This window comes from Lepisma saccharinum, chromosome 14, assembly GCF_977018435.1.
Source record: "Lepisma saccharinum chromosome 14, izLepSacc3.1, whole genome shotgun sequence".
Taxonomy (NCBI): Eukaryota; Metazoa; Arthropoda; class Insecta; order Zygentoma; family Lepismatidae; genus Lepisma; species Lepisma saccharinum.
In genome coordinates, this window is record NC_139242.1 from 76,454,154 (window position 1) to 76,478,893 (window position 24,740).

Consider the following 24,740-nt stretch of genomic DNA (forward strand, 5'->3'; position numbering starts at 1 on the left):
TTGAAAAATCGTGGACACGCTACTGACCTACTGTACAGTTGAAAGAAAAATAATTAAATTTTGTCTTAGAGGAAAACATTACATATATATAGAGAGAGAGAGGGCCAATAACAACAATTGCAGATAAAATATGATTTGAATATTTAACAATGGTTTGAAAAAAAATAGTGTTTGAACTTACTGCAGCTACAGTGCTGTGCAAAAGTTTATGAACATCACATATTTCTGTGAAAACTGTTTCAAACTTCATATATTCAAGTGAAATGTTTATATGTTGGGCAGCATGGTTGGTGCTGTATCAACAGATGGTAGACCAGTTCGTAGTATTTACAAAATTATTAAGATAAGATAAGATAAGATTTATTTCCATCCACTTGATCATATGAGTACAATAGCACTATGATATGAGATAGGTCAATTACCAGTGGCGTAGCATTATAGTATGCCCGTAAGCCCGGCGTTCCCAGATTTAAAATTTCAAAAATGTGTAAATGCTGTGAATATAAAGTAAAACGTGACTAATTTCATATATGTTTGACCTTCAAGTCATTATAATAGCTATTTTTCGCGATCCGCTTGCAACGCTCCACTAACAACACTCGTTCTAGCATTTTTTTTTCAATGCCTTTCCTGGCTGGATGCCGAGCAGGTTCGGCGTAAAGGTCTCTATATTCCTTGCTGCCTTTCTGGAGGGAAAGCTTGGATCTCTACAGCCAATCTACAGCACGTGCGTAAATGCGCTCTCGTACACCAGTCTATGGAGCAGAGGGCTACCGTGATTGGTTCATGTGACTCTTCCTGCCTTCTGAAGTAGACGACAGCGGTAGAATTCCTACCCAGTTCTTCGCGCTCATGCCACTCGTGCTATGTGATGTTACAATACGCAATATTGACTGATGTAACTTTACCAAACTCTAATATACCACTTCTTAATGGCCACTGCATTGTATAATTTATCGCACGAACAGCGATGTGCATTAAAAACTAAAAGATCAACACAGGTTTTGTCAAATAAGTTGGTGAAGTCCTCGTGGTAGAATTTCAGCCTGTGGCTGCTCTACCACTTAACCCGCAAAACTATTATTTTATTATTATTATATCGTTAGTATCTAACTGCTTAATATTGTGTCAATGGAAATGTTTAGTATTCATTTGAAAATTCTAAACATCGAATGATCTCTGGACAAAATTATTTTAAAATGTTTATCAACATTCTCAAGATGTAATAAACAGTGGTCTGAATTACTAATTAGCACTGTTACGTCAGTTGCGTGTACTATAGTTCTATAGTTGAGTCATCCACCCACCTCTGTGTCATAGTGTTTTGCACAGTGCGCCAAGACAACAGAGGCCCCTGATTCGAATTCCGGCGTGAGCACGGGTGTTCTTTGTGAGTGTCCCTTCTTCAATATCATCACTCATATTCATATTCGCGATTAACCAAAAGTGGTGGAAAAGTGAAGTAAAATAAACCAAATCAATCAGTAGTTGGATCATCCACAACAATGACGTCTACTGTTGGGCAGAGGCGCTTGTGATTCAGGTAGGTTTTTAATGACTTGCGTCATGCAGAAAGGTATAAAAAAGGTATAAAACACCAGAGTTCAAAACATTTGTGGCGTAGTGAGGCATCTAATTTTCTAGCTAAAACATGCATGGATGATGTTTTATTGAAAACCCAGATGACTTCAGGCAAATAAACAATACCTGTGGCATCTAATACCATAAGTAAATTATTAAGCAAGAAAGGGCCGACCCTTCCTTCGGACTTGGTGTTCCCACCCGAAATGTCCAAAAATGAACAACTTCTTATCTCTGAAAACAAAAGTATTTTTAGGTTAATGAGTCAAAATTTTCAGTCATTAAGGAACAAGGTCCATGAACTGGATGTGATTCTTGGATCCCTCACAGAAGTCCCACATATAATTTGTGCCACTGAACATTGGTTGCGAGAAGAAGAGTTTTCTTCCACACAAATTCCAAATTTTAATCTAGCCAGCGCATATTGCCGTAAACACCACAAACGAGGTGGTGCTGCCATATTAGTTAAAAGCAATATACCATATGAAAACGTAACAAAAACTAATTATTTAAATGAAGAATTCAATTTTGAACATGCAGTAGTGAATTTAAGATTACAACAAAATGAAGCAACAGTAGTTTGCTTATACCGAACACCAGATGGACATTTAGGCACATTTTTTGAAAAATTAGAAACAATGTTGTCCATTTTACTACATAAAAAACGACCCATCATAGTGATGGGCGATATAAACATAGATTTTTTAAAAAACAGTCCGGAAAAAAATGAACTAAATACAATTCTAACCTCCCATAATTTGATTGCAACAATAAATTCACCAACAAGGATAACACCAACAAGTAAAACATGTATTGATCAAATAATAATTAACCAAGACTTTTTTGAATATACCACAAATATTTTACCTTTAGCCTTGTCCGATCATGAAGCAGTTTTCATAAGTGTCCATATACCAGAGAATATAAAAGAAAAAACTGCAAAACATATCACTACTGCAGAAAAAAGAAAATTCATGAAGGAAAATATAGGAAACTTTGTATATTCCACTGGTCTACATATGAAATATTTTTTTCTGCTGACTTAGATATTTTAACTGATTCTATATAATTTGAGGTCGCTGATTCCAAATATGTAGTCAGAAAAAGTGTATCACGTCACAATTTTTCACAAATCACATTTGAAAATTTTCACAATATTATAATACTGGGCTAAACGCCAACAATTTTCCATATAGATATCTGCACATAATGAAATAATAGGACTAAAAATAGGTGGCGTAGCTGATAACAGATATTAAGTTGCATTGTTTCACAAGTCACATTTCCAAATTTTCAGAAAATTATATCCGGCTACATTCCAACAGCACTTGCAAAGAGATTGCGTCGTAGTCAGATGTCCATGCAGAGTATCACGTCACGTTGTTTACAAACATACGTTTCTATTTTCTCAATAGGGAGTTCTTAATGGACAAAAAGTTTTAGGCAATTCCGGCAAATTGATCAATTTGTTTCATGAGCACATTCGGTCAACACCTGATGCCTGTACTTATGCTAAACTTAACATACACCACAGAATAGCACAACATGCATACCTACTTAGGCAAAAATTTTCGTTTCTTTGATTTTCTGGAGTAGGTGGCCTCATGAACGTCACGCTGCAAGCACCAGCAATAGTCGGCCATCATGTTTTCATTCCATCTCCCCTGATATCGGTCCTCCATGGTTTTTATGTCTTGGTGGAAGCGTTCGCCCTGTTCTTCAAGATTGGACGGAAATACATCTAAGTGGCTGTGCAGGAAGTGAAGCTTGGCACTCATATTTACTCCTAACTTTTGAAACGTCACCAACAAATTTTCAACTAGAACCTCGTAGTTCTGCGCTCTGAAGTTTCCAAGAAAGTTTGTAATGACATCAGAAAAGGCACACATGCATTTTTCTCTGTGCGGTTCATTGTTTGTAAGAATTCTTCATCTTTCATTAGCATCCTTATCTGAGGACCATCAAAAATACCTGCTTTGACTTTCTCATGCGTCAATGCAGGAAATTTTGAGCAAATGTATTTAAAGCAAGCCCCATTCTTATCCAGAGCTTTTACATACTGCTTCATTAATCCCAACTTAATGTGCAGTGGAGGAAGTAACACTTTCTTAGGATCAACAAGCGGCTTGTTCTGGATGTTTTTTGCCCCGACTTCAAAGCTTTTCCTAGCAGGCCACAGTCTTCGTACCCAATGTTCGTTCCTTGCTCGACTGTCCCATAAACACAAAAAGCATGGATATTTCGTGAAACCTGCTCGTTGACCAAGTAACATTGAAATGCCCTTGAGATCTCCGCACACAAGCCAACTGTCATTTGCATACTTTATCTTTCGAAGCAGTTCTTTCATTGTTTCGTAGATTTCCTTCAAATGTACGGAGTGGCCAACAGAATGGATGCTAACTTATTGCCATTATGCAGCAACACACACTTCAAACTCCTCTTCGAGCTATCAATAAAAAGCCTCCATTTTTCTGCATTATACGTACATCCCATAGCTTCAATTAGTCCCTTCACATTTGTACAATAGACAAGTTCTTCGTCCCTTTGAAAATATCTTAATAGATGCCTCTCTCTGTCCCGATACATGTTCCAGACGCTAACATATTTCTTTCCTTTAGTCTACACAGGTCCTGCATACTTTATGAGGTGCCCAGGATTTATCTTGGTCACCCAATTTAATTCTGAAATATGCACTATATGCTTTCCTTACAATGTCAGTAATATTTGTCCTTTGTTTTGGGGATAACAATGCTCGAATAACTGATTGAAATAATATTCATTATAATATTCCATGTGCTGCCATCTTGTGACCTCTTTACGGACTACGTTGTTTCATTGCTCTAAATATACATCCCTAATCTTAGATAATTTTCTATTTTCCTCCGAAACCTGACGTGATAGAAAAAAACGGATTTCGGTTTTGGATTTACCACCCCCGAATTACTAAAGAACAACCATCAGCCTCCAGTCAGCAAAATGGACGTAGACCAGTGTATTCATTAAAGAAAGAAAACTGGACTGATGTGCTCATGGAGGAAAATTTAAATACAAAAGTAAGCTTATTCACAAAGACAGTAAAATACCATTTTGAAGTAGCATTTCCATACAAAACATACAGACAACCCCTAAATAAAAAAAATCAATTTTCTGGATAACTAAAGGGATAAAAAAATCCTGTGAAACAAAAAGAAACTTATATAAAGAAATTCAGAAAAACAAGAATCCCATACTTAAAGACCACTACCAAAAAAATGTAATTATTCTCAGGAAGGTAATAAACAATGCTAAGAAATTGGCCATTGCAGATAAAATACGCAAATCTGCAAATAAATCAAAGAAACTATGGGAAATAGTTAATGATGAAACTGGTAAGAAAAGAAAGAACATGAATGATAAAATAGAAATAATGGCTGATGGAGAGAAAATAAGCAATCCCCTTGATGTAGCACAAATTTTTAATACATACTTTGTGAACATTCCCAATACCATAAATAAAAATGCAGTATTCTCTACACCTAGATTAAGAACATATTTCAACAGTCCCCGAAACACAAACACTATGTTTCTCACACCAGTAACTGAGGGAGAAGTTGAGAAGGTAATTATAAATTTAAAAAATAAGTATTCATCAGGGCCAGATGAATTTTCAAGTTCTCTACTAAAAAAATGTGGGAATAGTATTTTACAACCACTAGTAAGTATTTGCAACACATCTTTAGAAACAGGTATTTTTCCTAGTGAGTACAAAATAGCAAAAGTGAGACCATTATTCAAGAAAGGCAGCAAAGAAGAATGCTCAAACTATAGGCCAATTTCTCTTTTATCGGTCTTCTCTAAAGTAATAGAGAAAATTATGCTAAATAGATTAGTAACTTTCTTAGAAAAATACGACATTTTATCCAAACATCAATTTAGATACCAAAAAAGTAAGTCAATATCAGAAGCTATTTTTGAATTTACAAATAACATTCTAAAATCGAGAGACAAAAAAATGCATGTGCATGGATTATTTTTAGATTTTACCAAAGCTTTTGATTTGGTTCAGCATGGCATTTTACTAGATAAAATGGACCATTATGGAATCAGAGATTTAGCAAAAAAAATGGTTCAAGTCTTATTTAAAAGACAGATGTCAGTATGTAGATATTAACAAAATCAAATCAGACCAAATGTTCCTCACTACAGGTGTACTGCAAGGCTCAATTCTAGGACCAGTTTTATTTTTACTCTACATAAATGATCTTCCAGAAACCTTATCAGAGTCTCAAACAATACTTTTTGCGGATGATACTAATATCATAGTAAAAAGCCTGGAATATGAGCAACTTCAAAAAAATTCAATTTCAACAACAACACAACTAAACACCTGGCTAAACAACAACAAGCTTTCCCTGAATGTTAATAAAACAGTTCTAATAAATTTTAATCCAGCAAAACAAATAAAAAACTTAAATGTAATTATTAACAATGAAGTCGTCAAAGAATGCAATGCAATAAAATTCTTAGGAGTATGGATAGACTCAAACCTGTCTTGGGACATGCAAATTACTAATTTAACTCAAAAGTTAAGCAGGCTCTGCTACATGATGAGAATTTTGAGAAATGTTTTAACTTTGAATGATTTAAGGACAGTATATTTTGGACAGATTCAACCTGTACTCACATATGGTATATCTTTCTGGGGCAGCTCACCCAAAATGCAGAAAATTTTTATTTGGCAAAAATGCATATTAAAAATTATGAAGAATGTATCCCTCTCAAACCCAACAAAACAAATTTTCAATGAATTTCAAATATTACCTCTTCCATGTTTGTACATATTAGAAACATTGTACTTTATTCATACAAATTCTAAAATCTTCTCAAAAAATCTGGACATACACAAGTACAGCACTCGTATGCATAACTCAGGCACGTATCCAGGAATTCCTTTCGGGGGGGGCTCAACATCATTTTTTAAAGGGTATAGTAAGAATCTCACAATTGTATATTTTAGACCAGTTGTGGCAATTAGTTTCCAAAACGGGGGGCAATTAGTTTCCATCCTTGTGACTTGGATTTTCAAGACTTAGGAAGGTTTCAGACCGAAGGACACGTGATACATGTCGATTGGAATGGGCCAATCAACAGCAACGTTTCACACCGTAGCGACACAAAAGGCCGCACAAACCTAATTTCGACTTGTGAAATCCTCAGGCGACACGGTGTGAAATCTTCCTTATTACGCCACTGTCATTGTCACCTCGACGTAGTAGCTCTTATTGACCACAGAAGAAAAAATATCCTCAACCGGTGATAATGCTCCTCCGTTTTCTTCTCTCTCCTATATTTTCTGTGCTTGTTCACTATACAGGCAACACCTTACGATTTGATATACACAGGACATGTACTATGTAGACATTTTAACGAAAAATCTGTTGAAGTCAAGGATGGCTAGGTGGTAGAGCCCTGATTCGGGTTCTGGTAGAGCCTGCAATTTCCGCCTAAAATGTCTACATATGCAACATCTTCTTGCTTTCTCTTCTCGACATTCATAAAAATTTCGGCTGTCTCTTTATGGTAGTTAAGTGTTTGAATGTGTTTCGAACCCAGTAAGCTTAAACAAAGTATTTTTATATACTATGAAATTCTCGGACTGCATATACGAAATTTAGTTCTGGCAAAACTAAATCATCACTCAAAACTTTGATTTTCAGTTGATCTATGCAGCTTATTTCTGTTTTAATAAACCACTCCAATATCCGGTACTGCTGAAATATTCACGAGAGAGAGAAAGAGAGAGAGAGAGAGGCCTTGCTCTTCGGTCCTCGACCAGCACTAGCACTATACTGAGGCCCCAGAAGTTCTGCTGTGGTCAATGTCTTAATTCTCGAAGCACTATTTAAAGCAACCACAGGACGCTGACTGATCACTAATCGACTGTATGAATTGTCACACTTACCTCTGAAATCTCATTAACCGATTCTTTGTACAGATCAACCGAAAAATTGAATCCGCGTATTTATATCCTCATTATATTCTAGAACGTTCCGCAGATATAACGATTCGTTAATATTGCCAGTAGTTGACTACTTCTCTCATTCAAGAACGTGCCCTCTCCCGCCTTCCAGAGATTAGAAATTACAACGAATCGCCCTACGTGTGGCGCTACCTTTGCTGTGCAGCTTCCAAATGCTGATAAGTCTCTACATAGTGCGCTGCGACAACACCGAAAGCGCAAGAAAAGCTTACGTGCAATATTATCAACAACAGGGTTATAGAACATTCTCAGTCTTGTCTCGATAATTCTCTATCTCCTTAAATCATCGTCACATTATTCCAAAAGCCAAAAACCTAATTTTATCTAGTGTAAAATTAAAAAATCCTGGGAGGGGGGGGGCTCGAGCCACCTCAACCCCACCTTGGATACGTGCTATTAACAATAACAGGGTTATAGAACATTCTCCGTCTTGTCTCGATAATTATTTCTCCCAAATTATCATCACATTATTCATGAAGCCAAAATCCTAATACTATCTAGTGTAAACAGAAAAAATTCCTGAAGGGGGGCTCGAGTTCCCTGATTCCCACCTTGGATACGTGCTATTGACAATAATAGGGTTATAGAACACTCTCCGTCTTGTCTCGATAATTATTTCTCTCAGATTTATAAATTTATTATCTTCACATTATTCAAGATGCCAAAAATCTAATTTTATCTAGTGTAAAATGAAAAATTTCCTGAGAGGGGGGGGGGACCTCGAGCCACCTCATCCCCACCTTCGATGCGTGCTATTAACAATAACAGGGGTATAAAACATTCTCCGTATTGCCTCGATAATTATTTCTCTCCTTAAATTATTTTCACATTATTGAAGAAGCCAAAAACCTAATTTTATCTAACGTTAACTGAAAAATTTCCTGGGGAGAGGGTCGAACCCCCTGTGCCCCTTCTTGGATACGTGCTATTATCAATAACAGGGTTACGGAACATTCTCCGTCTTGCCTCGATAATTATTTCTCTCCTTAAATTATTGTCACATTATTTTATTTCACACCACAATAAACAAAAAAAACTCATTTTATCTAGTGTAAACCTTAAACTTTCGGGGGGGGGGGGGCTCGAGCCCCCTAAGCCCCCCTCTGGATACGTGCCTGGCATAACTCCCTCCATCTTTCTACTGTCCGCACATCCAAAACACATAGTGGTCTAGGATTTCAAGGTGTAAAACTCTATAACAAGCTGCCAGAGGAATTCAAGAATCATAATCCAACCAAATTTAAAATAACAGTAAAAAGCTTGCTTATGAAGTATTTGTTTTATAGCACAGAGGAGTACTTAAATCATATTTTTCATTAATAGACATAACCTTTGATTTTCTTCCATTTTATGTTCACTAATAGCCATAACCTTTGATTTTTCTTCTATTTTTTAAGTTATTCTATACTCTTTTATACTTTTTAATATGCATAAGTATGTGTTAATTCCTTTGTACTCAAAATCATACATGTAATTAACCTATCCCATATCATAGTGCTATTTGTACTTATAAGATCAAGTGGATGGAAATGAATCATATCATATCAGACTGTCTCGTGACTGTTAAACTAATGTAGTAGCAGTGTCATATTGTTTAATTGATTGAAATGAAAATTTTGTACATTTTGGGGGAGGGGACCAACATACATTCGAGGGTATGTGGTAATTCCTCTGTACTCAAAATTATACATGTAATTTTATGTAATTTTATTTTATTTTTATTTTATACTATACTCTTTATACTTTTAATATGCTTAAGTATATGTTAATTCCTTTGTACTCAAAATTACACATGTAATTGACCTATCTCATATCATAGTGCTATTTGTACTCATATGATCAAGTGGATGGAAATAAATCTTATCTTATCTTATCTAAGCCACTGTCAATTACATGTGTAATTTTGAGTACAAAGGAATTAACACATACTTAAGCATATTAAAAAGTATAAAGAGTATAAAATAAAATTACATGTATAATTTTGAGTACAAAGGAATTAACACATACCCTCGAATGTATGTGGGTCCCCTCCCCCAAAAATGTACAAAAATTTTCATTTCAATCAATTAAAATTGATTCTTTATTCGATTTTTTTAACCTGGAAAATAAAAATCACTTTTATTCTTATCACTATAATACATGAATGAATACTTTGAGCAACAATCTCCAAACTAGTCACAGGTATTAACTCACTAGTACTTGGTTTCAAAGCCCTTAGCTTCAATCACTGCCTGGCACCTGCGTGACATGGAGTCCATCAATGTTTTGCTCCATTCTTCCTTCATCTGGGTGAACTTCTCGTTGGCATTTTTGGCTGTCTTGTTCTTGAGGTGTTGCTCCAGCTCATCCCATATGTGCTCGTTGGGATTCATGTCTGAACTCTGGGTTGGCCACTCCGTGCGAATCATGTGATTGTGGTTGATCCACTCCTGGGTGACCCCTGATTGGTGTTTTGGGTTGTTGTCCTCCTGCAGGATGAAGCCGTGTTGGAGGTGATGATGAGCAAAATGGGTACATGAATTCGCGAGAATATCCCTGTACATGTGCCGGTCCATGCTGCCCTCGATATGGTGTTGGGGACACATCCCAAGTGCAGAGAAGCACCCTCACACCATAACATTCTCACCACTCTGCTTGATGGTGGGCAATTGATACTCGGGGGTGTTCTTTTTTGCCTTTGTGACATCCTATCCACTCCCCACCGTCCATTTCAAAGAGAAGGTACTTGCTCTCATAGGTCCACAGCACGTTCCACTGACTCCGTGACAACGCTAGGTGCTCTTTTGTTCACTTCAGTCTGGCCTCTCGGATTAGGGAGATCAGTGGCTTTTTCATAGGCTGACATCAGACCCCACTCCTCAGTGTTCACAGACGGTGGCTTTACTGCCAGTGCTATTATTTCCCAAGTAATGTCTCTGGAAGACAGGTGAGGGTTGGTACAGGCAGCAAGCAGAATGCTCCGATCATACAGAAAATCGGTCACACACAGCTGTGTGGGCTTGGGCATCTTGACAACATCTCCCTGTACCTAGGTCCACTGTAGAACTCTGCAGATGGTTGATCTTGAGATGCCAAACAGTCTCCCGAGCTGAAGAAAGCATGGGGCACAATCCCTCATTTGGTGATTCATTTCATGCCACGTAGGTGCCAGGCTGTGATCCATGCTAAGGACTTTGGAACCAAGTACTAGAAGTATTGATACCAATGACTAATTTGGTGATTGTTGCTCAAAGTATTCATGTATTATGGTGATAAGAATAAGTGGTTTTTTTTTTGCCACGTGACAAAATATGGGGCTTCAAGATAGAAATATGACATGCCTTGCTTGAGTCATTGACGTCTTATCAGTTCACGTGCGCCATAACTAATTTGTTTGTTTCGGTTGCAACTTGAATCTAACCCATGTGTCAGGTTCCCCTTACTTGAGTGAGAGATCTGCTTTGGTCTGTTTAGACTTTTTCCCTCTCTCGAAAAAGTGTTTTTAGTTGTGTGAGCACTCAGTGATTTATACTTTTTTAAGTGATTTCTGAAATGTCATATTCATGCATTACACTCCCGTGTGTAGTGATCGCAATGGATCATAGTAAAAAGGGTAACTGTAACGTTCACAATATAATATTAATATTAATAATTACATATAATTATCATTATATATACAAAATATGTAACACCTTCATTGTGAAGGAAGGTCATTATTTCCCGGCGACATGAGCTAGCGCTGTATTGGCAACACTGTGCGGTTTCTCCATAAGCGCCGTTGTGTCTTCTGACCGTGAAAACGACTTTAGAAAGAGTAATGATCAAGGTTACTGTCAGTGTTGTCAACTTACGCTTCATATATTTTCTCTAAAATGTATATCCTTTGTATCTTTACTTTCCTGACATGCCTCCTATTACTATTATATTGGTCAAAATTATTTGTTTGACACTCAGCAGTAGGAAATATTCAAGAAGTGAACGATTATTTCAATTACAATATCATTAATATTTTGTATTATTGATTGAGTGAATTGATTTTTTTTACGTCGCTTTTATACACAATGTAATACAAAGACAAAACTTTACATAATTTTGACTGTTTCTGATTTTCCAAATACCGCTGCACAAAACTATAGCATTAGTCATTATTCAGTACTTTATACATCACATCATCATGAATGATGTTCAGGAACTGTTTTTAAACAATCAATATATATATATTATTGTAAAATTGGCTACATTTCATGCAGAGCATGCAAAAATTTTTAAAAATCTATTTTGTCTACAAACTGACATTCACTCTTTTCCAACTTGCTCTCTTGCTCTACATAGCTATGGTTCTTTTGACATCTGTAATCTTTACAAAGCTAAAATTATTCACTGTATTATGCAGATTTTAAATATGCATTCTGAAGTCAGATGTAATTGTAATTTTTTAAAAGACGTAAAACTATATTCCAAATTATGACAAGTAATTTCTTTTCCTGAATATCCAAGGTAATATTCTGATATTATTAACCATCCGTCATCCGCGCCCTCATTGCAGCACAAATGTCCTGCGTGCGGCACTCAATGCCGCCTCATCAAAACCAATGTTATTTACGTGAATTATTGATGCAAATCGAGGTTGAATTACACTAGCACTTACTGGAAATCAGGCGGAATATACATGAACGCAAACATGTCCATTTTGGACATTTTTGTCAGCTATTAAAAGAAAAGTAAAAAAATGAAAGTCTGTCATACAATTACAAGCTTAGACTCTTCAAGCAAATGTATGATTATGATCATTCCCATTTACAGAATTTGAATCCAAATTCATCATAATTCATATTTTAAAAACTCCATCTCCAAAGTCCTTTTATACTCAGATTTTTTTGTATTTGTCATTTAGCATTACTTTTCTGCCACTATTGGATAATCATGGCAATGAGGATGAACGATGATTTGATGCAATTGATGAAAAGACCCAAATTATACCCACATCCAGGCTGACTTGAAACCGGAATGTTGAGTGATGAAATTGTGAGTCATTGGATCTTATTGTACACACTGCAGGGATAGGAGCCTCCTCAGGTGACCATATTTCTTCTGTGGATTGGATTTCCTAAAAATTCCTGACCGGTCAACACCCAAGAAGAAAAAAAAATTAATAAGGGAATTAAAGAATAAATTTCCAATTATAAAAACAGAGGTGGACTCCTGACATTGCATAATAATTTTATCTATAAAAATATATCTTATAGGGTGTTATAAAAGCACACATCTTTCATTCTGTGGTCATATTTTATCTGATCTTATTCAAACATACAAGCAGCACACATGTTAAAGCTCTCTTCTCTACATTGCTATGATTTATTAGGAGAAAGTACAATGTATGAGTTGTTAATAGGTGGGTTTCATGTGACGTCAGGATACGCACAGCTGCCATGTTTGCTGCCAATTTTACAACAATGCAACAGTTTGTGATGTAGGTGATACACAACTATTGAAATTCAATCAGACTCAGTTTTAGCAAAAGTTTAGGATTCATTATGCAATAAGTGGCAGGTATATATTTCCTGAAGCTAAGAGTTTGCAGCTGCAATTCAGTAAAGTGTGGATATGCTGCAACATAAAATATGTTCATAGTTAAAACATTTAAATGTTTTCAAACAACATTTTTTTTTTGCATTTTTCATTTTGTGAACTTTGGTTTGTACATAAAACAGTGTTCTTTATGACTAAGGCTCGGAAGTTGAGGAAAAATCCTTCTTTTCCTAGTGTCCGAAGATGAGGCCCAACATAATATATGTTCATTTTGGGTCATTGCAGGCCAGAAAAAGGTGGGTTTTATTTGTCCTTTTTTGCCTTTTTCGGCGTTTTTTGGTTTATTGGTCCTTTTTTAGCCTTTTCTTTAGGTCTTAACGACTTTTTTTTGTAACTTAACCTAATTTCCACTAAGTTTTTACTGCCCATTCTCAATTCGAATCATCATCAGTTCATCACCTCTTAAACATCCTTTCTGTAGTAAAGAAATTAAAAAAGAAAGAAAGAAATATATTTGAACCACCCCTGAAACGAGAGAAAAACATTCTTGACTAAAAAAAGATGCATTTCATTCATATACAGTGAGTGTAAAAAGTGTTTGGCCACCATTGATGGAACGTAAACGGGATCCACTCAGGGTCATGGGTGCAGGTAGGCGAGTTGAATAAAAAACACATTATTCTACCTCATATACTTGTTTATCTGACACCACAGGAAAATACAAAATGTAAAAAAGAAACCATAAACAGTTATAACGAAAATATCACATATTTTGAACACAAAAAGTCTTTGGACACTTGCCATTCTTGTCCATATTTTCTGCAAAAAACACAAGCATTTAATATTTTGTTGGATTTCCTTTGGCACGAATCACTGCCTGGAGCCTGTCTGGTACAGATTTTACCAGATCTGCAGTAATCTGAGGTGAAATTGCGTTCCATTCTTCCTGCAATACTAATTTTAGGTCGGATTTGCTGGATATGTTTCTTTTTCTTATCTGTTTCTCTAATACACTCCATAAATTTTCTATGTGGTTCAGATCTGGGGATTGAGGGGGTGTGTGAAGTTGTTTTCGGGTGTTATATAACAGCCACAATTTTGTATTAAGGGTGGTATGCTTAGGATCGTTGTTCTGTTGAAACAAGTAATCATTACCCAAGTTCATTTGAGCCACTCTAGCGCTCAAATTATTCTTCAATATATCAATGTACATGTACTGATCCATCGTCCCCTCTATGAAATGCAACTTGCCGACCCCAGCAGAACTCATACAACCCCATACTAAGAGTGAACCACCACTGTGTTTGACAGTTGGGATTAAGTTTCGCGGCTCCAACTTTGTATTTCTTTGCCACCATACCATATGCCTACCATCCGACTCAAATATGTTGAATTGGCTTTCGTCCAAAAAAATGATCTTGTTTTAAAAGTCTGCATCATAATTGCGGTGATATAGGGCAAATTTGAGGTGCTTCTTTCTGTTTATTGCACTAACCCAAAATGTCTTCATTGCCACGCGTCCATGGTAGGCATTTCGTCGGCATACGTTACAAACTGTACTGGAGCTTGCTTACCTCGGTCTTGAAGGCTTGCAGCCAACGTCGGAGCACAAGTTTTAGGGGTCTTTTTTTTTAATTTTGCACAATAAACCGTTTGTTTTGCACAGAAAGCTCTTGGTCGTCCACTCCTTGCCTTATTTTCTACGGTTTTTCTTTCCCCAAAGATCATGTGCACTGTTGATTTAGGAATTCCGGACAAGCATGATAATTCCCTTAATGATTTGCACTCATTGTGAAGCCGGTAACTTGCCGACGTTCAAAAACGTTGAACTCTCTCCTTCCGGCACCCATGTTTGCACTATCGTGTTCAATGAGGTAGATCTATTGCCGGTACTGAAACTTGCGAACTGACAGCTGTGAGCCCAGAGGTTGAAGGGGTCAGTGGTACGTGTATGGCAGTCCAGGTTTATTGATTGTGTTTCACAGAGGTCCTTCTTAATGTTTTTTACTAAGTGTCCAAAGACTTTCTGTACCCATAATTTGTGGCATTTTTGTTATAATTGTTCATGGATTGTTTATGTTTTGATATTTTTATTTCCTTGTTGTGCCAAGAGAGAAAGAATTTGAGGTAGAACCATTGTGTGGGGCGTTACCCCCACACCCCCTATACGCCTTCATGGCATGGTGCTATGCACAAGGGAGCACTTTTTTACCATTGCACTTTTATTCCGCTCACTTACCATCATCCAGAACGCCAAAAGGATCTATTATTAACGTAACTACAGCTGTGTCCAAACACTTTTTACACTCACTGTAGTTTTTTCGCACTGTGTGTTCCATACCACCAGAATTTTGTAATATTTTTTATTCATTAAATATGTCATTAAAACTGAAGTTATTAATTAATTCGGATCACATTTATACGTCCTTTTTTTTTCCTTTTTTAGGTACTTTTTTTAATATTTTTAGGTCTTTTTATATGTCTTTTTTTGGCAATTTATAGGTCTTCAACTTCCGAGCCCTACTTATGACTTTTCTATATTCTCAATGTTTTGGTATTAAAAAGGTCTTTTGGGGGAAAGATGCACATTTCTAGTGTACATGTAGAGAAAAAGAAAAGTGTTACCTCAAAAGAAACATTGTTTTACATACAAATCAAAATTCACACTATGTTTATACAAATACAGTGGAACCCCGATTTTTCTATTTTTCCCACATTATACTTTCAATCAGGGTGCAAAATCCTGGGGGATGGGGGATTTCCCCCACCAACAACCTTGGCCTCAAAAATCCCCCCACCAAAAACTTACAGGGGGGAGAGTTTTTGTTATAAGAAACAAAAGATAAGCAATTTTAGCTTTAAATTTCAAATATACTTTACTAAGAATAATATCAAAAACACACACAAATTAGTGTAATTGGGAGTATCGAATGCTTTCTCTCTCTATCTCTCTCAAGAGATCATTAATACATCAATACACACAATAAAAGTAAAACAAGAATGCAAAACAATAATGACTATGAAATCTAATTGATTTATATTAACATAAAGCACAAACTAAACAAAAACTTAACACATAATAAAACCACTTGAACTATTTCATAATTTATTAACATCTTTAACCAGTTAGTAAAGAAATTAGATTCTTTGCAATATCTGATATGTATAAAAGGAACAAATTAATTTCCTTTATGTAATTAATAATAATAGTATTATTATTATTAATAATAATAATAATATATTTTTAATTGAGTAATTTAATTTTAATATATCGTATGATACGAGGGTGAATCAAATATAAATGAGCCGTGTGCGGAAAAACAAAATTTATTGAAGGAAACAGAGACATTGCCACATCCTATTTTTCTACATAGTCTCCGCCCTTAGTGATACATTTTTCCCAACGTTGTGGTAGGTTCTTGATGCCGTTCTCGTAGAATGAAGCTGGGCGGGTAGCCAACCAGTTGCGCACAAAGGTTTCCACCTGATCGTTGATCGCAAATTGCTCGCCCCCAAGTGCTTCTTTGAGGGGTCCGAACAGGTGAAAATCACATGGTGAAAGGTCTGGGCTGTTCGGTGGATGCGGAAGGGGTTCCCAGTGCATTTCCACCAGTTTCTGCCGCGTAACACCTGCTGTATGGGGTCTGGCGTTGTCATGGAGGAACAAGACCTGGCGGATGGGACAGCCTCGTCGTTTGCGTCGATACTGCACCTTAACTTGATCCAGGAGGCCGCAGTAGTAGGGTGCGTTGATGGTCCGACATTCGTGTAAGAAATCCACCAGTAGGATCCCCCTCCAGTCCCAAACACCATGGCCAACACTTTCCCCGCAGACAACCGAACTTTGGCCTTCACGGGGTTTCCTTCACCTTTCCTCCTCCACTCCATGCTGGCACGCTTGGATGCTGGGGTGTAATGATGCACCCATGTCTCGTCACAGGTAACGATGCGATGCAAAAACGCTTCCCCTTCCACGTCAAAACGAGTGTGAAGCTGGTGAGCAATGCGAACTCAGTCATCTTTTTGAGCAACATTCAGCAGCTTGGGAACCCAGCGAGCTGTGATTTTGGGGAAGCCCAAGTGCTTTGTGATGATTGATTGGACACTTCCATAGCTCACACCAAGTTCTTCCGCAATTTGCTTCACAGTGACTCGGCGATCCTGTTCGACAAGCTCACGAACACGAGCCATGTTGTCACTCATCACACTGGTGCGAGGACGACGGGGGTGCACTTCATTTGCAACACGTTCATGGCCTTGCTAGAATTCCTTACACCACACCTTCACTCTTGCCCATGAGAGGGTACCATTCCCAAACTGGGCCTGCAGTCTCCGGTAAATTTCGGCCGGTTTGACGTTTTTCTGGGTGAGGAACTTGATGATTATGCGTTGCGCAACAGACACTAGCACACTCTGCTCACTCATCGTGAGAGCTACTAAACGAAGCATGTGACATGCCGGCTGTTCTGGTTCCTGACTCAAGGCAGCCCCACCTACCGGCCGCACATGCCGAATCACACCCTGCTACCCATTCCGACGCTTAGCCAATCAAGGCTCGTTCATATTTGATTCACCCTTGTATACACGTTTGCAGGGGAGGGGATTTGAAGATAAAGAACTTTCTCCCCCCACCAGTTTTCAAGGGTTTCGCACCCTGCGTTCAATTGTGATAGACCCAACATAGGAAAATGTTATAAAATTTTCCTCGATTTTACAATTTCCTGCATTTTAAGTTTTATCAGCCTGGTCCTCTGAAAAATTTAAAATCTAGGTTCCACTGTATATAATTTAAGATCTAAGTTATAAAGATTGTTATTTATGTACACACTGAGTTATTTGTCATGTGCAGCAGTTGGAAAATATATATATATTGTGTTTTGTTTGTCTTTACAGGTATGCAATAAAACTGATCTCACAGATGACAGAATGCCTCACACATACACATGTAGTTATTGTGAACATAAATTCACAAATAAAAACTTGTGGTCAATTCATGTAAAACAGCATCTCAGGAGGAGAAATGACAACTACAAGCTAAGGAATAGAAGATGTCAAGAAAAGGTTAAGGATTTAGGGCATGTTTCTGAACAGCCTAACACCGAAGAAAATGATGTATATTATGACAGTTGGCAGTGTGGTAATCTGGACTCACCCCCAGGTGTGTGTTGCATTGAGAATTATTCTAATACTTCTATAAATGATTCCAGCGACTACCGTAGCATTCTTGCTGCACCTCCAGGTAAAGGTCATGTCTTGGATTATTCTGACAACTGCTCAAAGGATCCTAATAAATGTAGCATTTGCGGAAAGTATTTTGCCGCGAAGAGCAATGTGAAATATCACGAGAAGGCTCACACAGGTGAGAAAACTTTCAAATGTGATATCTGTGGCAAACAATACACATATTCATCAGGGCTAGAAACTCATAAAAAGACGCATAGCAGTGACTTGAAGTATGCTTGCAACGTATGTGGGAAGCAGTTTTTTCGGAAGGATCACTGTGCAATACATGAAACTGTTCACAGCAATGTGAGGCCTTTCATGTGTGAGGCTTGCAAAAAATGTTTTAAGCAACCTGGCCATTTAATGCAGCATGTACTGACACATACAAAGGAAAAGAAATATCCATGCCCGATGTGTGACAAAACTTGTGCATCTCCTTCATCTTATTACACCCACAAAAAGAGACATTCTGCTCTTTCATTTCCATGCAAGTTTTGTAGTAAGAGCTTTGGTTTCAGAAGTTTGTGTGTTAAACACATGAGAGAACATCATTCGGAAACATATAGATGTGAAAAATGTGACCGAGAAGTTTCTGCAAAGAATTCCTTCAAATGTGGTTGCAGGAAAAAGAAATGTGCATGGGGTTCCAAGTTGTACAAGTGTGACATGTGTGACAAAACATATGCAACAAGTTCAAGTTTGAGCACTCACAAGCGTATTCACAATAAAGAAAAATGTTATGCATGCACCTTCTGTGGCAGATTATTTCCTCAAAAGGAGAGATGCAAAGTTCACGAAAGAACACATACAGGTGAGCGACCTTACAAATGTGATCAATGTCCAAAGACCTTCAGGTATGTTTCAGGTGCAATAGGACACCGCCGTACCCACACTGGGGAAACACCATATCAGTGTATTAAGTGCCAACAAAGTTTCAAGCAAAAGTTGCAACTTAAGAGACATTATAAAACTCATACAAAAGAAGTTTTGAAATGTAAAAATTGCCAGACCGTGTTTCAGCAGAAAGTTTTATATATTGCACATGTAAAGTTAAAAATTTGTTTTACAGGTACAAACTTACATTCTGAGGTAACTAACCAAAAGGCCATTGAGAGAAGTTCGCCAGTACCACTAGATAATACAGAGACTGAAAAAAGCTGTGGGATCATGTCTGTCCATGCAATTATAAATGAAGATGAAGTTAATACCAGTTTCGGCAACATTCCCGAACAAGAAAATACTTACGCCAGTTCATCCAGTTCAGTGGCAGATATGTTGGAATCTACAATGGAAACCGGGACTGGGGACTCCCCTTCATATTTAAAAGCTGAAGAATTCATGGCCGAAGGAACTGACATCACATATAGTTGTATCAAGCCTTATCCTGCTTCAGCTGACGAGATGGATGGAACTGATTGTCAAATTGATAAACAATCACATAAATTTTGCCAATGTGAGCTCAATGTAGCTGATGTATGTGTGGCGAGCACAGAACAGGACAACAAAAGTTTACTGTGCAGAAAATGTCACTGTATTTCTAAGAAGCTGGACAGTAACAGTACAGAAAACTGCAAACAAGGATTGTCCAAGGGAAGCAAAAATGTAGCTGGTGTTGAAGGTTCAAAAGGAACATTTAGGTACATGCATGATAGTGAAGAAATACATGAGGATAATTGTAACAAAGAATCAACTCAAGAATCTCCTAATACATTTATTGGAAAAACTTCTGCCGAAATAATAGGCGAATCTCTACTCAAAATAAGTCGGCCACAACCAACTGCTACCAAAATTGAAATTCAAAGTAACAGAATGCTCAATTTCTCGAGTTTCACTGAACTAGAACTGACGGATACTCAACTGGACCCTACGGTGTACACAGACATATCTGATAGAACAATCTGTGCAGAGCAACTTTCGTCTATTGGGCAGGATTCATCTATGAAGCAAAGAACATTTTCAAGAAATTTTGTAAAGAATTATAGAAGGAATGGAAGAAGAAAAATTGGAGTGGTATCTGCAAACGAACGTACAGAGCTAACTCCAAATGATGTTGAGAAACCTGGCAAACAGAGATGTGTCAAAGGAAATGAAAATAATAAGTTTAAATTATATTCACCATCACAAGCATATGTTTCTGAACCAACAGCAAAAAGTATCAGTGGAAGAAAGAAGGGACATATTACACTCAAAGAGTCACAGGACAGAAACATGTCAGACAACTTGAGTAGCAAATTGCAATTACCTGAAATAAAAGACAGTAAACCTCCACAGAAGACAGTAAATTCAAATAGTACAAGGACCCATACTTTCCGATTTTCAAAAGACAAGAAAGAGACAACAGTCAGAGTAAAGCAAGAAATTGAAGATCCATTCACCTTCACACCCCAGGACCAGAACTTATTGAATGAAGCACAGTCTGTGGAAATGAAAAATAAACAGCAAAGTACTTTGAATATAGAAAAGAAGAAAACATATAAATGGAATGAAAACCAGGAAGAAGATGGAAAACTGGAGATGAAATGTCAAATGGCTGGTACCTCTTTAAATGCAAGAGAGACAGACCGTAAGATTTCGGTACAACTTGTGAAACAGGACATTGATGACATTAAACCAGATCAGTTTGCTTCATTACCATTGCCATCATCATTAAATGACGATAAAAAAGTATCAGCAGGTTCCAACACAGAAATAAAAGTTTGGAAACATATAAAGAAAATACTAAATCTGGGTTTGGGTACTGAACAATGAACAAACGTGGCATCAAGATGAAATTTTTCAGAACGTATTACAAGTTCCTGGGAGTTAAAATTTCTTTGTGTGCATACATGCTCAAAGTGACATTTCTTTAAGTTTGTTTTGAAGTATTAACACATGCTCTTAACATTATTTAATGAACACATTTTCCAATCTAACGTGGACAAAAACCTTTTACCAAGAAACATAACTAAGCTAACTTAGAAGAAACATTTTATACTTGTATTGTTTGTTTAGTAGGATATGTATCTATTTTATTGTGATACTGTACTCATTATATAAGCTATGAAAAAAGTTCCTTTTGGTGTGATAAGTGTGGACAAGTAACCACATAAGACCAATTCCTGTGTTTAACAAGATTTTTTTCTTTTTTTGTTTCCAGTAAATCATTTTGCTAGTCTATTTTTATGCATGTAACCAAATAAGAAACTCCTAAGTCTTTCATTTTATATTTATATATATCCAATGTTATTGCTTGTGTGCAACAATTAAAGGAGATTGGAATTTAGCTGTTGTATTTCACTCAATGTTGTTAGTGAGAAAGGTTTGTAGTTGTAAGAATAAAAATGTAAATGATCAAAAGGTGGTCATTGTAGTTAAATTTTATGATGTTCATTTATACTTTATGTAATTTTTGTCAAGAAATATTTCATTTTCAAAAGCACCATAGGATATGAAACGATTTATGTTATGTAACCATCATATCTGCTTTCAAATTCTTACCTGTTTAGTATAAGAATGCAAAATTCTTTTTAAATCTTAAAAAATCTTTCCATAAATGCATTTACCTTTGCATTAGTTGTAAATTCAGGATTTCTTGCTTTCAAATTATCAAAAGTTCAGTTTTAATGAGTCAATTTAGTACAAAAATAAGTATATAATGGAAATGCAAGCAATTATTTGCATTTTTCGTAAATGAGAGAGAGTTTTAATTGAGTAATGATCCGTATGGTAAGAACAAAACCTATGTGTATGTAACCAACCATCAGTTCATAATTTTGGAAAACTACAAGGTTTTGATTCATTTTTTAAATTTTAGATAAGGTAAGTTAGGTTAGTTTGAGGTGAATTTTCCTGCATCTATTCAAATAATTTGATATCTAAAATTATGTTGCAAGAGTTGCATCTGATTCAGTTCACTGAGTACTTGTAAGCCTTTTAATTTTTATTGTTCCTGTTTCTATATGTGCAGATTTACATGACCTTTAATTGTATGTGCCCAAAAAAAACAACCTACGAAACTAGAAAACTTATAAAATATCATAGGGCAGTAAGAGGTAATAGTAAACATTTCATGAAAAGACTGGATTCAATTTTGAAAAGAACATTTCCATCATTTTGAAAATTTAAAATATATAATAATTGATTAGTCAACCAAAATTATAATCACTATTTAATGTGCACACTTCTGCCCTCATTTTAAATATTATGGCGAGTTTATCTAGTATGTTAGTTATGGATAGCTGTATGTAATTTACAGTTGCATGTGGGTTCAAGAGTAATTTTTTAGTTAGTTAGTTAGTTTCCATTAACACTTTATACATACTTTTATGGTTCAGTATAAACAGTATATATACACAGAGCATTCCCTGACATTCGCTACGAGACTCGGCGGCAAGCAGCCCGGCGTCAGCGATTGTCTTTCCCGGTGAACGGGGTCCGCGACAGTCGCACGCTACAGTCTGTTTTTTTCGCTCTCCCTGCCTTCGCTCTCTTTCCCTTTCTGTTGACGTTGCAGACTGACGCCAGTATAATCATCCCTCGGAAGTTGTGTTCTGTCGCGTCTGTGTGTTGAAGATTGTGGCTTAATATGGCACCACAACAGTTTACATTACAACAAAGGATTTATCTTGTCGAGTGTTACTTTGGTAAGAGGAATTGTGGAGAAGTGGGACGACGTTTTGCAATGAAATTTTCTGGTGTTCCCGTTCCACATAGGACCACTACATTAAACCTCGTAAAAATCTAAAAAATAAAGTATACAAAGACAATCTGCACACCATCCTTGAGTTAAAAGAGTATTGTACGAGAAATCGGGAGAATTACGAACTTGCACGTGTAAATGCCAATTTCCTTCGGAGATGCCAGGAATGTGTTGCAGCATAAGGACATTATTTTCAACACCTTCTGTAGTCAAGGTTAGTACACAATATGAAAACTGTAATTTTAATAGCCGACTCTAGCAACGGTCTCGGACCCCGTTTCACCAGGAAAGACAAACACTGACACCGGGCCGCTTGCCACCAAGTCTCGTAGCGAATGTCAGGGAATGCTCTATACATATGTGCATTCATTTAATTTTTAATCCTAGCCTTATAATGTGTTTGGTACATATTCAAAGGTGTGCTAAAAAAATCAACATTTAAATGTTATTCCACATAATTATGAGGCTATCTTGAACCAAAATATTAAAACAAATATCCTACATTTTATTAGAGAATGAAACTGAGCATGTGAGTTGAATGAAGGAAACATATGCTAACAAAATTATTTACAAATATACATAATATATATATTTTGCACATGATTTAATGCAAAGACCCACCTTGGATTATTATGTTGAAAGAAGCTGCCTAATACATTGCAAAAATCAACTTTAAATATTAGTGATACAAGACACAAAAGCATTTTGACCATCACCATGCTAGTCACAATTATAATCAATCCTGAATTGGATTGAAATGATAATGAAGATTCAGTTGCCATATTACAACAGAGTGCATATTGCTGTTATTACCTGCAATATGTTCAAATCCTTCACACATTTATTCCTGTTTCTGTCATAATGATACAAAGTTGAGTTTTGTGAATATTAAAAGAGCTTCAATCTGAATGATCCAAGGTACGTCTAGTGAGCTTGCAAGAGGTTATTTTCCCATATTCCTGTGTAACTGCATCATTTTTATTTGTAAGAAACCTCCTCCCCCCAAGAATATATTAATAAACCTGGGTAAGTTTTGTAAAAATTGTGTGTTTATGTGAAATATTATAAAGTAGATACCCACAGTTAGCTTTGTGGTGGAAAACTATACTTTTTGTTTGATATTTACCAATAGTCCTAATTATAGGTCCTGCATTACATGTGTGAATTGTCAAACTTTTGACACTGAATTAAGATAATTTCTATTAGGATTGGGCCGATAACAGTTCAACCAGATACAAATACAAATGACAATAATCCTACAGATTCCTACCAATACTGATGCTTCAAGACTTAAATTTATCTAGAATATTTTTAAATGTTGGTGTGCAAGTATTCTATTTGAACTGTTATGTCGATATAGCAGTGTCTTACTTCAAAATATAAGATGACCACAATATTAAAATTGTCATTTATTAACAGAATCCATTTTTCATAACATTCTGGTGCAAAGTAAATGCAAATTGTGAAATTTGCATAATTTCCAGGACACTTTCTGCAAAACTGTCGCATGACTCTGTGAGACACTAATGATACATCACCATCGGCTCAGTTCTAATTTTTTTATATATTCTTTTGAAATCTTACTCAAATATCCATCAATACTAAACCAGAAATGTAATGTACTTCTTAAAGGTAGAACTTTATGTTTGACTTGTTCAAAGATCTTCATTAGAGAAAGAATGTTAGTCTAAAACTGTGGATGGGTATCATAAAAGAAAAAATTGAAACAGC

General features: G+C 36.4%; 1 protein-coding gene across 1 annotated transcript; it reads left to right on the top strand.

The window, feature by feature from the left end:
* The first annotated feature begins 266 nt into the window (after positions 1 to 266).
* Positions 267 to 23,273, top strand: LOC145999046 (uncharacterized). Its single transcript, XM_083135982.1, has 2 exons — positions 267 to 308; positions 18,002 to 23,273. The coding sequence occupies exons 1-2, from the start codon at positions 306 to 308 to the stop codon at positions 21,077 to 21,079; spliced, it is 3,081 nt and encodes a 1,026-aa protein (XP_082992108.1). The 5' UTR covers positions 267 to 305; the 3' UTR covers positions 21,080 to 23,273.
* The last annotated feature ends 1,467 nt before the right edge of the window (positions 23,274 to 24,740 follow it).